This window comes from Silene latifolia, chromosome 5 (genome assembly GCF_048544455.1).
Source record: "Silene latifolia isolate original U9 population chromosome 5, ASM4854445v1, whole genome shotgun sequence".
NCBI lineage: Eukaryota > Viridiplantae > Streptophyta > Magnoliopsida > Caryophyllales > Caryophyllaceae > Silene > Silene latifolia.
Window position 1 is genome coordinate 3,458,925 of NC_133530.1, and position 14,460 is coordinate 3,473,384.

The 14,460-nt window shown below is 35.5% G+C and overlaps 4 protein-coding genes across 4 annotated transcripts; 1 reads left to right on the plus strand and 3 right to left on the minus strand.

Annotated features, from left to right (window-relative positions):
- Positions 1 to 2,603: 2,603 nt before the first annotated feature.
- LOC141656432 (disease resistance protein RFL1-like) lies at positions 2,604 to 5,728 on the minus strand. The gene is made up of 2 exons (XM_074463316.1): positions 4,852 to 5,728; positions 2,604 to 3,921 (listed from the first exon to the last, which is right to left on the minus strand). Exons 1-2 carry the CDS (start codon positions 4,862 to 4,864, stop codon positions 2,759 to 2,761), a joined length of 1,176 nt encoding a protein of 391 aa, XP_074319417.1. The 5' UTR covers positions 4,865 to 5,728; the 3' UTR covers positions 2,604 to 2,758.
- Positions 5,729 to 5,858: 130 nt separating this feature from the next.
- On the plus strand, positions 5,859 to 8,949 carry LOC141656433 (uncharacterized). The gene is made up of 6 exons (XM_074463317.1): positions 5,859 to 6,224; positions 7,730 to 7,807; positions 8,011 to 8,045; positions 8,151 to 8,209; positions 8,347 to 8,445; positions 8,614 to 8,949. The coding sequence occupies exons 1-6, from the start codon at positions 5,859 to 5,861 to the stop codon at positions 8,676 to 8,678; spliced, it is 702 nt and encodes a 233-aa protein (XP_074319418.1). The 3' UTR covers positions 8,679 to 8,949.
- A 295-nt stretch (positions 8,950 to 9,244) lies between these two features.
- LOC141655801 (small ribosomal subunit protein eS27z-like) lies at positions 9,245 to 9,874 on the minus strand. The gene has a single exon (XM_074462848.1). It carries the CDS (start codon positions 9,793 to 9,795, stop codon positions 9,529 to 9,531), a length of 267 nt encoding a protein of 88 aa, XP_074318949.1. The 5' UTR covers positions 9,796 to 9,874; the 3' UTR covers positions 9,245 to 9,528.
- A 2,234-nt stretch (positions 9,875 to 12,108) lies between these two features.
- On the minus strand, positions 12,109 to 14,395 carry LOC141657962 (uncharacterized). The gene is made up of 4 exons (XM_074465351.1): positions 14,005 to 14,395; positions 12,660 to 13,907; positions 12,382 to 12,547; positions 12,109 to 12,328 (listed from the first exon to the last, which is right to left on the minus strand). Exons 1-4 carry the CDS (start codon positions 14,393 to 14,395, stop codon positions 12,109 to 12,111), a joined length of 2,025 nt encoding a protein of 674 aa, XP_074321452.1.
- Between the last annotated feature and the right edge of the window lie 65 nt (positions 14,396 to 14,460).

Below are 14,460 nucleotides of genomic sequence, written 5' to 3' on the forward strand. Positions count from 1 at the left end.
CTCTTACCTTCTTGTGGCAGAAGACAATGGATGGGCCTATTTACTAAGCCCAACTCCCCATTGTAAACTCATTGGGGAAAAACCCATCCCACGGATCCGATATTCAATAACTGGATTATACATCTGATGTACTACCACCAATTATATAGTTTATGAGCATTATAAAAAAAAACTAGTATAGATACCGCGCAAATGCGCGATTTTTTAGATAAGAATATTAGAGAATTTAATCATTATACTATTGATATTTAACTCCATTTGAAACTTAATTATAAAATTTACTATTAGTAATTTTGTATTAAGAGTTAGAAAAGAGATTGTTCAACACTTTTTACTCCGTATAAGATTGTCGGTTTTACTAAAATTATTTTATTCACTTTGTTTTAATAAAACGTTGTTTTTATGTAACGAAATAAGAATATCCGTTAATATGTCTATGTAAGTTAAAAGAAAATTTTCCCTTTTTTAAATGATCTATAGAATTATTTATTGTATGAAATTAATCAGTATAGTCCAGTTGTAGATATGAAATTATGAAGCCCATTTATAACTTAAGTCGAAATTAATCAAGATGGCCCAGTTGTAAATGTGATGTTATGAAGTCCATTTATAGCCTAATTCATTTAGGCGGAAAACTTTAGAGATTTCTTATTCTTTTAGTTTAAGGGGGACTATGAGTTTTACTATAAAGTTTCTGAGTATATTCACTTAAACATTAAGCTCTAAAAAATTACTATTAAAACTCAAAAACATTACATAGAAGTTTAGTAAAATTTGAGTTTTGACAGAAAAAAAAGTAAAATCTAACTTATAAACTTTAATAAGCTAAAAAAAAAATATACATATACTCAAAAACAAATAAAGTTGAGATAATAAGCTCAAAAAAAATACATATATACTCAAAAACAAAAAAGTTGGAGGTAATACATCCGATGTATGTTCCTTTTTCTCTCCGATATTGGTCTCGTCTGTTTCCTGATATGCGCATTAATTTTTTTGGGTGTTGATTTTCGCAGTACACTTTTTACTTATCACAGTACATTATTGACAATTATACCCCTCACATTTCTCAACTCATTTTCGCTCTCTACCTTCTCCCTCCACTCGGCACTCGTTCTCCTCTAATTTCACACCATACTATTTCCGACTATTATTGCCGACTTGTCGTCACTGGGAAATGAGTTCGCCGGAGGAGTTCGTCAACGGCGGTGGATGAGTTGGCTGGTTGCGTGGGGTAGGTTAAACGTGTATAGCGGTGTTGCACAGGCCGCTGGCGGGGAGGGACTTAGCCGGCCGGCCGACCAGACCGTTGGCGTTTAGGTTTTCTTCCCTATTTCTTTTTTTGGGATGATTTGTGTGGCCCAAATTCAATGGCATGTGGGGTAGTGTGGTTTGTGTGGTCCAAATTCATTTTCTTATTCCTTGTGCAAAAAGAAAATGGGAAGAAAATATAGAATAGGAGGGAGTATACTAACAAAGAGTCAATTTGATTATTAATAATGAATTTACACTCAAATAATCATTCATAATTGAAGAAATTGAAAAAGGTTAAGGTTTCAACAATAAAGAGAAGGTAAAAAAGTAGACAGAATTAAGTTTGATATTTTTTAGTCAAGGCCAGACAAATGGAAAATTTAATGTAAAAAGTACTGTAATGAGTAAAAATCACTGCGAAAATAAATTACGATTTTTTTTAGATATAATTTTAATTAAAACTAATAAGAATAATTAATTGTGCATGATCAACATTTTATAAATAAATTTGTGGCTCATCAAATATCATATTAATTAAAATAAAATTTATTCTAATAATGCAACAATCAACATTAAGTTCTCAAATTATATCATTTCACGATACGTTATGTTCTAAATCAATTAATATTTGTTCAAAATGATGGGGATTTATGCAATTTTTAAATTTTTTTGTATAACGTGTGATATTTAGGTATCAAACATAGATGAGCCAAACACAACTTACAATGTTTTGCTTGTGTCTTGCAAGTGTCCTTACAAGTGTTATGTGTCAAACATACCTATAAGAAATTTGCACCTTTTGTATTCTGAAACAACTATATATAATGATGTCAAACATATCTATAATGCAACTATGCAACACTACATAACTATTGAATTTTTTTACTCTAAACTACTGGATTTTTTTATAGTATATTACTTGTTAAAACACTACATAACTATTGAATTTTTTTACTCTAAACTAATGTCTTAGGAAAAAAAAGCAAATTAATTGGTTTGAGCAAAATTTCACAAATACTATCCTACAACCAGTTGTATAGTAGCATTGTACAACCGCTTCAAATTTGTTGAGCTCTTACACAAAGTTGTTGAGCTATTTTACAAGTAATTGAGCTATTTTACTAAGTTATTGAGCTTAATAATTATTCTGTTAAACTCAATAATTTTCTACCATAACTCTATAATTTTGTTAATAGAACTCGACAACTCTATAATAAAGCTCAACTACATTAAATAGGTTGTATATACAACCAGTTGTATAATACATTAACGGGTGAATTTTTAAATAATGTTATACATTGATTTTTTTTTTTCATCAAAATGTTATGGATTCTATTAAAATTTACATTGTTGTAATTGACAATAACACTACTAATTAGACGATATATTACATGGTTCAATGGTTATGTAGTTTGTCCATCATCCAAAGGTCTAGAGTTCAATTCCGGCTGCTAACAATTTTTTTGCTACATTTTAATAGTAGTGAAAAATCACAAAAACAGTTTCAGGCCTCCTGCATTTCTTTGAATACAGTCAGCCACACACTTAAGTCATCTATTCCTATAAGATCACTAGCTTTCTCAACTATTTTCAGAGCTACACCTTTACACTCCGCCACAATTTGGCTCGCTACAGCCTCTAGTCGAGGATTTGTAAACGATGAACAATGCAACTTCATCTTAAACAAATCTAATGCTTCCTCAGACGGAAGAGGAGTTACTGCAATAGAATGATTCTGACATCCCATTCTCCTACAGACATCTGTAGACCTTGAAGTGATTATAATTTTCCCTCTGGCATTGTCTAGAGGAATTCCGACATTCTCTAGGGCAAAGTATCGGGTCAGTCCATCCAAAATAAGCACAAAATTTCGCATTTTCAATGCTCGACATAGTAAAGCTGCCCTTCTCACTAGATCTTCTTCCTGCAGGTCAACACCTACCGCACCTGCAATAGCAGACTGCAACTGATAGTCATGACAGTCTTCAGGTATCGTGACCATATACACGTGTATTTTTCCGTAGCTCAAAAGCTTGTTATGGATATGCTTCATTAGGGCAGTTTTCCCGATTCCTTTAGTTCCATGAACCCCGATTTTGGTGACTCCATTTCCCGCCAACCATGTTGTAATTTTTTTGATGTTCTCAATTGCAGCAGTGCCCACCAATGTGGTCAATGGTAATTCTGCCGTTTCCCTGACAGTCGATAGCACCTCCTCGAAGACACCCAAATGATACAGATCATCCACTTCCACAATCAAATTTTCAACCTGATTTCCCCACCAAGCTCGAACTACAAACCTCGTGAAACGATTGGTTCCCTGATCTATTGTAAGAAGTACAGCCTTGACATCAGCTAGTTTGCTTTCAGCAGTGTCAATCCAATGCTGAACTTCTTTCTTTCGTGTTCTGCCAGTTCGATGCTCTTCATTTTCGACCCGCTGTTGTAGATCATTCAACCTATACTGCAAATTACTCTTTCTATCCTCGAGTTTTAGCACGTTAGCATTGAGATCGCTGTAGTATCGTAACCATTTGGGAAAATTGCCAACAAAATCCAACACATTTTTCAGAGACTCGATTGTTTCTGCTACATCTTTCAAGATCAAGCACTCTTTTACCAGGAAAATTACTACTGTGACGAAAAGCCCTGCTGTTATGGAACTTACTGCAGAAAAAACACAGAGTTGAACACTGTGAACAGAATCTCAGTTTCTTATACAGTTATACCTACTGTAAACTCGATTACAGGAACCGAGTAATTGCTAAATTTTCTATAAAACCTATCGAAAAATTCAAGACCGAGTAATTGCTAAATTTAGGTAAAATTTCACCTTCATTTCTACCCTACTGATAACTGTTCAAGAAATTAACTATAGCTCACTAGCACAGTAGCAGTATTTTATAATTTTGTGGTGAGGGGTACTATATTTCGTGTACAATGAGACGGTATGACGGTCTCAAATAGTATTCTTGTTGCGGATCTAATAGTATTCTTGTTGCGGAAGCTCTCGCTTTAAAAGAAGGTATTTTAACCGCTAAACACTTAGGAATCTCAAAGTTAATTGTAGAAGGCGATAATTTATGTGTTATTAACTCACTTTGTAGTACTTGGCAAACACGGATGTGAAATTAGACCTTCATTTCTTCGATGAAATCATAATTAAACATTGCTGACTTCATGTCCAACTCTTTCGAGGTGGTTTGAAAGCCGGTGGCTTCAACTTACCTCACTCATTCGAAAGGATGAGATACCTAAAGGATCAACCTAATTTTCTTACCTTAAAAAAAAAAAATAAAAAAAAAAGCTTTCTGCATATTCCAGATTCTCAAAAATCCAAACACAGGTAACATCTTAACATTTTTGATGTTAGATCAGACTATTTAAACTAATACCAAAAGCTAATAAAGAACGCAAATTCTTGTTTAAGACGAGTATATCCGTCTAGCTGGAGAAAGAACTGTTAAAAGCCACAGAAGATTGTAATGTCATTAACAGCATAACAAACAGTAAATAAAGTAATTAAGCCAATTATTATTAGCATGTAAAACATGAAAAAGAATTGCTAATAATAATGAAATGATGATGAATACTTACAAAGTTCAATCATTGTATGCAGATTTGATGATAAAGAGGAGGGAGAAGGCAGAATCAGAAACCTGAGCTCCAAAGCAATTACAGAAAGTGCAAAAGCTAAGTTATCAAAGACATGGTCAAAGTCAACCTCAAAGTCATCCTGTGTCTTAAATGCTCTCTTGGTCCTTTTGGGGTTGTTTTTTGGATGACGAGGGATACGCAGCCGCTATCTTTATAACACACCAGGTAGATTCTCAAGTATACACGATAGACTGTAAATTATGTATACCAAGTCAATCCGATGGTGACAGACTCGAAATCTAGAAGGAATAGATTTGAACCTGAAATCTTTAAGAGTTTAACTTAACTTCGAATTACTAGACTCTGTCCTTGCCAATTGTATAAAGCAATGTTGTCAACCTTCTACTCTAACTATAAGGGCCGGAATTTTTTTTGTATAAATAAGTCACAACGTGTTCTTGGCTAGTTTTACCAAATTCCCAAATCGGTGCAACAAAATGGGATATAATCATATAATCGACAATCGACATATGGGCAAAAAAGGGAACATTAAAGATAAATCGGAACAAAAAAGAATGACTAGAAATATTTAGGCTAAAATGAACTAACAATCTAAAATCATGACTTTTGTCATTTACAAAGTTTTTTCTCTACAACACCTTTTATAATTTGAAACGAGTCTACTATTTTAAACATATCTATTTAATTTTTATCATTTTACAAAAACTTAATAAAATTACGTAAATTTATCTAGTTTATTAGTCAGATTTCAACTTAAACCCGAACCTAATCCAAACCTCGAAACTTCCCAATCAGTCCCTGATTTTTTTGCTGACATTTTGTGGTCTACTTGGACAGCAGCAGCCAAATAGATAAGATTCAATTTCTGTACTAACTGTTACCAATTCGAGTACCATCTTTTGTAAAAATTAATTAATTAACTAGCTAGAAATTTAAAAACCCAGCAATTTCAATTTTTCAATTTTTCAAGTGTTCATGGTTTCCAAATGATTTCCATTACTGCCAATACTTTACCTATATCTTATCTTCTTCCAAAATCACATCAACCCATTAAAAATTACTGTCAAATTTGCTCAAAGTTTGGTTCTTTTTATAAAAATCAATCAAATTTGAAAATAAAAAAAGATGGGTTTTTGTTTGGTGAAAATAAATTGAGAAATAAAAACAGGGATGTAATTGTTAAGTCTAATCAAGGGGGATTTAATTTTAATTTTAATGGTGGAGGTGGTGGAGGTAAAGATGATGGGATAAATACAAGAGTGTTGGGTAATCTTGCATTAGCTGTGGGATTAACTTATCTTTCTTTAAGTGGTCAGCTTGGTTGGGTTTTGGATACTATTGTCTCCCTTTGGGTATCTTTCTTCCTAAATTTACTCCCTTTTGTCTCGGTCAATTCTTTACGTTTTCCTTATTTTAGTATTTCAGTCATTTGTTTACGTTTCAGTTTGTAGTATTGATTGGGATGGGGGAGTATATGTTTTGGTTTTGTTAATTGTCATTTATGCAGCTTAGTGTGTTTTCCATGTGTACAAATTTGATTTACTCCCCTTTGTACCTTTCAATTCTTTACGTTTTCCTTATTTGAGTGTCTCAGTCATTTCTTTACGTTTGAGTTTATAAAACTGATTGAATTGGGACGGAGGGAGTATATATTTTAGCTTTGTTAATCGACATTTATGCAGCTTAATGTATTTTGCATGTGTACAAATTTGATTCTGGCTGTGAAACTGTTTTTTTCTTATGCTGACGGATTTCGAACCCTGGTCATAAGCAGTAGGAATGTACCATTATATGACTGTAGTTGCAAAGCTAAGTGACACCTGCTTGTGAAATGGTTCAGTCTGAAATCGGGTTCTCCATTGCTCATTCAATGTTGTGATCCTGTTAACACTGAAGTTATCATCTTTGAGGTTTCATTAGCTAGGTAGCACAGGTAACTGACTACCTGTCATAACAATTTTGACTGTAGTTGCAGAGCTAAGTAACACCTGCTTGTGAAATGGTTTATCCTTTTTCATACTCCAACAGACCAACATGGTTCAGTCTGAATTCGGTTTTTTGATCGCTCACTCGTTGTTGTGATCCTGTTAACAATGAAAGTCTCATTTTGAGGTTTCATTAGTTAGTTGTAGCACGAATAGTTGACCAACTGTTATAGCAATTTTGTAGCCCACATGAACCAGCCTCAATTGTGAAATGAAACATCAAACTGTAAAAAAAATCATCGTTTTGAATTTGATTTGTCCTGAAGGTTTCGCTAGGTTGTCATGACTGCAGTGTGTGATGTGACACAGAGGCACGGTCAGTGTCTCGTTTAATCGTGGCTTGCCATTCTATATCCGTCATAAAAGCCCTATTGGTCTGTTATTGGTTGTATGAGCTTTGTATGGGTCATGCATCGGCCAAGTATTGGCTATATTGGTCAAATATCGGCTATTATTGCAAGCCGTTGACATAACAGAAGATTCCAGCTCAGTAAGATCAAAATCCTTTACTTAACAGCTGATACCTTCCGAAAATGCTGTTATCTAATACTCTGTAGTCTGTACAATGTTCTAACCTTAAAAAACAAGTTCACAGAATCAAATGCATTAGAATGTTGTTTATTGAGTTTATGACTACTGCCTTTTTTAAGTTTTTAGAGGAGATTATTAGCTATGTACTTGGATAGATGAACTAGACTATCCTTCAAACGTTCCAACATGTTTGGGTGACTATCGCCTGCTGTGCAAGGCACAAATTTGTATTCTAGTTCTATTAGCGTTAGAAATCAAATCTAACACCTTCCGCGTAGGTTGTCTTATTCAAGGTCAGTTTGTACAATTTAGTCTGACTGTATATATCTGAACTTGCGCAGCTGCTGTCCATAGTTCTTCCAATTGTTGGCTTTGGAGCGTTCCTCTGGTGGGCAAAACGAGATATAGTACAAAGCGCTGTGAGATTTCATACATCTTCGCTAGTATTTTTCTATGTTTAGATAGCAGACGCTTACATGCATGTGAATCACCAGTTTTGCTATTTTCAAAAGTTATGGCATGTGATTTGCATTTGTGAAACTGTCTGTCGATTTCAGTCATTTCTAGTAGATACAGTTAGTTATTTCAGCTGTTTTTTTTTTCCTTTTCGCTGTTCATGCAGTGTCCGAACTGTGGTAGCGAATTTCAGGTTTTCAAGTAAGGGAACATTCAACTTTTTGCAAGAAAGAGATGATTATCGAATATTAAAAGATTGTTGATTACTAGCCTTTTTATGTGCCTGCTTGAATTGATGTGTGCCAGATCTTCTCTCAATGATGAAGAAGTTCAGCTGTGCCCCTTCTGCAGTCAACCCTTTTCAGGTGAAACAAATACTGAGTTTTATCTTTTTGATTTATTCAATTTTTGACATGTCGTACTGATTCAGGAATCTCGAAGTTTCCTATTCTGCAGCATCATGTTTCTGTATTTATTAATTTCTATATTAATTTTTTCTCAGTCGAAGGGAATGAGTTTGTGAAAGAACCAATCAAGTTCTCAAATCGATCTTCACCATTCGGACAAGCATTTGATGATTTCTCACCTTGGTCTGGGAAAGGTACGATCTTGAATTCCAGATGCTTACACATTCATCACTTCCTGTCTTTTTTTTTTTTAGTTAATTGTCTGACGAATGACGACTACTCGTTAATATACCATTGGGAGTTTAGAATTCAGCTGACATTAGAATTCTGCTCAGAAGGTTTATTTAACCATTTCGCTGCAGGAAAGGACACCTCTGCCTCAACAACAATTATCGATGTTGAAGCTGAAGTCGAAGATGCAGAATGAAGTTACAGAACATGTTCTTATAGCATACATTCTCAGTAGCCTCATGAATCCGATTTTTGTGTTGAAGAAACAAAATGGTATTTTTTCGATATGTAAATATAGACTCACCCGTCACCACACATTATATTTTGCTCTGTAAGCACATGTATAATTATCCGTCAGAAACCCTTAAGCCCGAGACTGAAAACTTCGGCTATAGTTTCGTCACCCATGTGATCTTTCGCCTGAAGTCATAACTCATTAGGTTCAATTGAGGTCCTCGTTTTTAAGGTACTGCGTTACTGCTAGACGATTTTGTCACAAATTATGTCGCTTTGTTTTCGAGAGATTTTGTTCGACAATGCCTAATATTCCTTTAATATTTTTTCGATTTTGCTCTATGATATAGTGCTGCCGAACATAAAAAAAAATATCGCGGTCTTTAATTTGACCAAAAAATGAACATGGCTGCGATCGATTAAACATATATCGTAGCTGCACTGTCGATAATATAATCGACAATGGAGAAAGTCTTCAATTGTCTCGATTTGTCATGTTTGAATATTGCAACAACATAATTAATAGAATTCAAAAACAAAAATTCAAATTACCAAAACATTTCTTAAACTAATAATTCCATTAATAATCATCCAACAAACAATAAAACGACCCAAAAACTAAAACCAAGTTATTACGATGAAACGGATACAAATTACCCCATTAGTTACCCTAACAAGTCGAATCCGTTTCACAATAATAACCCTTAAATAAAAATTCTAACTTTATTAATAATTAATAATACCCTACTAAACCCTAAACATCCCAAAACCCTAACATCCATCAAAAACACAAACAGATTGCTTCCGATTCATCACATCTCCTTCTTACGAAATTTGCAACCCTCGGTAAGGTGACATTTACCACCGGTAGGTTGGCAAAGAATAGCTTGACATCGAGAGCAAGAGACGATGGTTTGAGAGTGGCTAAAGATTGTCGTTAATACGTAACACTTCTCAGTAGGACACTTTACGTCCATGAAATAAGAATTCGGAGTCGGAACCAATCTTTTCAACTTGTGCTTCCTTTGCTCAACTTCCGCCGGTGGATTCAATAAATCAATATCATTTTGTAACACCATTTTTTTTAGGAATTTTTTTACGTCAAATTTTTTGGATTTGAGAAGAATATGATGAGGAGGAAGAGGCAGGGTTTGTTTTATAGTATATGGTTAGCTAGGGTAGGGTTTTTAAATGGGTTTCTTAATTTTGGTTTGAAGTTTGACCCAGTGAATAAAAAAGATTTATTGAAGATTTTTTTTTCAAACATTATTAAAAAACTATAAATATAAATAAGAATCTATTAATATGGAGACTGATATATGGTAGATTATTGGTAGTAAGTCGAGATTTTATTGGGCTTCCTCTTATTATTTGTGTATGGGCTATTTCTTTGGACCTATAGTATTATACTATTATGTAAGGGTCTTGCTATATGTCGTCGACAATTTACTAATTATCGTCGACATTTAATGTAAATTTCCAAGTTTGCCCTCCATAACATAACTCCATTTCCGTCTCACTAAAATGTAATTTCCGTCTCACTAAAATCTTTCAAACAAAAAAAAAGACGGTTTTTCAAAAAAAAAAAAAAAAAAAGCGGGATTTGTACTTAACAACATGAACGAGAACTTAGCGATTATCGATTACCGCACCAAAAATTAATCTAAGTCAGAAAATGATTTTTTTTCTCAATAAAAAAAAAAAAAAAAAAAAAAAACTTTTTTTTTCCGGACGAAAAACATTTTCGTCCAGACCAAGGTCCGGACAAAGAAAATTTTCGTCCAGACCATGGTCCAGACAAAAATATTTTTCGTCGGACCAGTCCAGGACGGAAAATATTTTAAATCGAACCAGTCCAGACGAAAAATATTTTCGTTCGGAAAAAATTTTTTTTTTTTTTTTTTTCAAAATTTTTTTTTTTAAAAAAAAAAAAATTTTTTTTTTTTCCGGACGAAAATATTTTTCGTCTGGACCTGGATCTGGACGAAAATATTTTCCGTCTGGACCTGGGTCTGGACGAAAAATATTTTTGTCTGGACCATGGTCTGGACGAAAAATTTTTTTGTCCGGACCTTGGTCTGGACAAAAAATTTCTTTGTCCGGGCCCTTTTTCAACAAATTTTTTTTTTTAAAAAAAAAATTATTAATTTCCATCTTAAATTAGTTTTGGGTGCGTGGACCGATAATCGCTAATTAAAATAAATTTCAATAAATTAAAAAATTAAAATAAAACGAACTATCCCCGAACGGGGTTTATTAGTAATTATTAATTATTTTTTTACGAAAACAAAACAAGACGGAAAAAATATAAGGGGGAGTGTGAGGGAGGGGTAGTTTTGGAAGTTCATTAAAATTGTCGACGATAATTAGTAAATTGTCGACGACCTTTAGCAGGCAGGATTATGTAATCTTGTTTGTGTCTGTATCCGTGTCCAACACTCCGACATCGATACTTGCGTAATATACGAAACTGAGTACTACCTCACATCCACTCCAAAGATAACATAAACCCACTTCTCCTCTCACAAATATAACCACTCCAAAGATAACATAAACCCACTTCTCCTCTCACAAATAGTGGGTTTATGTTACCTTTGGAGTGAATATGAGGGAGTATAATTTTTTATTAATATTTTTAAAGTTTGGACAATATTTATATTTTTAGACACCTCAATTCAGCATAATATAAATACCATTTGATATAATTTAATGATTTTTTTATAATAAAACCACGATTACGTCTATGACATATTTTCTATTTATGTTGAAACATAGGTTATTAGAGCAACTCCAATGGTTATATTTGAGGACCTGCTTGCAAATATTTTAAATTATCAAGCGGTATGCTTGTCATTGGAGTACAAAAAATACGTCCTGCTTACAAGCGGGTGTAGCTTTGTCAAGCTACGTAGTTTGACCTTTAAAATTAATAAAATAAGTAATTAAAAAACAATAAAATAATTTATATTATAATATTTATTTGTTAGTGGGTCTTTTTAAGCTACATCTATTGTAGTTTACCATTAAATAGTGTTGTAACTTGAAAGCTTTGTTCCTTAAAAAAAAAATGGAACAAGACAAATTATAAGGTATTGTGGCTTGCCATTGGAGTTGCTCTTATTCATCTAACCATAAACTTTTAATTAATCATCATATGTTATATGAATTGAATTTTTTTATTTAAAATTTAATATTAACCTTTATAAAAATAAAATTGTAATTTATTTTGTCAGCAAAATAACCTGAAGGATATTACCTCATTAACGATTTAAATCAAATAGAACAACAAAATTATCGAACGGTAGCAACACAACGGAGAACTAGTTTTTTTTTTTTTTTTTTTTTTTTTTTTTTTTTTTTTTTTTTTTTTTTGTAAAAAGCCATTAAAGGCCTTAAATTATATTACGAGCATCAGAAAGAGCTACAATACCAAACTCAGCTGGCAAATCCGATGTCCAAAACCTACTACCATGAACCCATGGCATAGCATGTGCTAACATATGTGCTAAATTATTAAACTTCCTACTGATATACTTAACAACAAACGACTCAAAATTTAAACTAAGCTGTCTAATTTCCTCATATACCGCAAACACTTCACTTCTACCACTTCTATTCTTTATCAAATCATCAACCACGATTAGACAATCACTTTCAATGACTACCTTTCTTGACTGCATCCTGAAAGCTTCACGCTAGCCCCAAAAAATCGCCCACACGCCAAATCTACTGCACACCCCGAACCACGTTGCACCACCACAGCCCACTCCACTTCACCCGCCGAATTCCGACTAACCGCTCCCAGTCCCACACCTACTCCTTCCACGACCCCTGCATCCGTATTTATTTTCGACACACCACTACTCGGCGGTTCCCAGCTCCCCAGTCGGCCCCCTTCCACATTACTCGATACCTTATTGTCCTGCCATCTCCCAAATGATACCCCAAATTCTCCTCATAATCCCACCAACATCCCACCTCTCCTCCTCAAACACCAACCTGTTCCTCCTTTCCCATAAAACCCAGCAAGTAACAAGGAACAACACCCTCTCCTTCTCCCCCAACTCCCTCAAAGTCACCTCCACCCAATCCCTCACCAATACAACCCCTCGCCACACCCCCGTACCAATCCCCACTTCCTCCCAAATCTCGTGACCCCAACCACACCCGCGTATAGCATGAAGACAAGACTCGCGCTCACTATGACAGCGGGGGCACGCGACATCATCACCTCCCAGACGACGAGCAATGTTAACCTTTGTTGGAATCGCTTCATGACATAATTGCCACATAAAAACTTTAATCCGCGGTAGAACAGGTACCTTCCAAATCGCCTTCCATAACCAGCCTTCATTCGCAAAGTCGGACTGCTCAATCTCCGACGCCCCATCCTCAACTAGCAACCTATATCCCGTCTTCACAGAATATTCCCCATCACGTGTATGATCCCAAACCCAGCTGTCCACATCTCCCACGTTACCAATTCGAATACTTCTAATTCTCTCAGCTTCAAAAGGCAAAAACAGCTCACTAATCTTCACTTCATCCCACCTTTGCTCTCCATCTACAAACAATTCCGCGACCCTCATATCAATATTCGCATCAGCCCGTGGAGAAATAACACACCGTGATCTCGTCCCTGGCACCCACGGGTCCATCCATACCCGAACATCCATCCCCGACCCCACACGCCGCCGGATCCCAAGCCCCATAACCTCCTTAGCTCCAAAAATACTCCTCCACGTATAACTCGGATTAATTCCAATTTCAGCGTCCATAAACGAGGAAGTAGGAAAATACTTACCTTTCAACACCCTACCCATCAAACTTCCATCCCCACAAACTAACCTCCATGCTTGCTTAGCTAGTAAAGCCCTATTGAAACTCTCAAAGTCCCGAAATCCGAGCCCTCCCCTAGCCTTGGATCGACACAAAATTTTCCAAGCAACCCACGACATCTTCCTTTTTCCATTATCCGAACCCCACCAAAATTTCGACACCATAGACCGTAACTCATCACAAAAATTGGCCGGTAGTCTAAAAACACTCATTGCATAAGTAGGAATAGATTGGGCAACTGCCTTTATCAAAACCTCCCTACCTGCTCGGCTAAATAGCATACCTCGCCACCCTTGTAACTTATTACTCAGCTTATCGCGCACCACCCTAGTGAGAACCTGCTTCGAACTTCCTATCACCGTAGGCAAACCCAAATACCTATCATGCTCAGCAACAACACGCACTCCAAGAATGACTTCAACGGTAAATGCGTCTGCGCTCTTCAGTACCCTTACTAAAAGACACAGTTGTCTTCTCCTTGCTCACCAATTGACCCGAGGCCTTCTCATACATTTGTAGAATTCCCATCACACATTTAGCTTCTCTCACATTAGCTTTGACAAAAATAATACTATCGTCTGCAAAAAATAGATGCGAAACCACCGGTGCCTGGGGTGCCACCCGAATCCCATGGATACCCCCTCTCTCACATTCCCTCCGTAACAAGCTCGAAAGAACCTCAGCGCAAAGAATAAACAAGTAAGGCGAGATAGGATCACCTTGACGGAGCCCGCGTTCTGGCACCACCACACGCGACAGAACCCCATTAATCAACACACCATACGTAACAGTACAGACACAGCGCATCACATTATCAACCCAAGCAACATCAAAGCCCATGGCGACGGAGAACTAGTTTTAGAACTATAAGAAAATACAATTAGTCTTGCTGAAGATGGGTCGGA

Coding starts and splice junctions, on each gene's coding strand:
- LOC141656433 (XM_074463317.1), top strand. CDS start 5,859: ATGATTTCCATTACTGCCAATACTTTACCTATATCTTATCTTCTTCCA. Junction 6,225..7,729: donor ATACTATTGTCTCCCTTTGG/GTATCTTTCTTC, acceptor GAACTTGCGCAG/CTGCTGTCCATAGTTCTTCC. Junction 8,210..8,346: donor CTGCAGTCAACCCTTTTCAG/GTGAAACAAATA, acceptor ATTTTTTCTCAG/TCGAAGGGAATGAGTTTGTG.
- LOC141655801 (XM_074462848.1), bottom strand. CDS start 9,795: ATGGTGTTACAAAATGATATTGATTTATTGAATCCACCGGCGGAAGTT.
- LOC141657962 (XM_074465351.1), bottom strand. CDS start 14,395: ATGGGCTTTGATGTTGCTTGGGTTGATAATGTGATGCGCTGTGTCTGT. Junction 13,908..14,004: donor AACTGTGTCTTTTAGTAAGG/GTACTGAAGAGC, acceptor CTACGGTGATAG/GAAGTTCGAAGCAGGTTCTC. Junction 12,548..12,659: donor GATTATGAGGAGAATTTGGG/GTATCATTTGGG, acceptor ATACGGATGCAG/GGGTCGTGGAAGGAGTAGGT.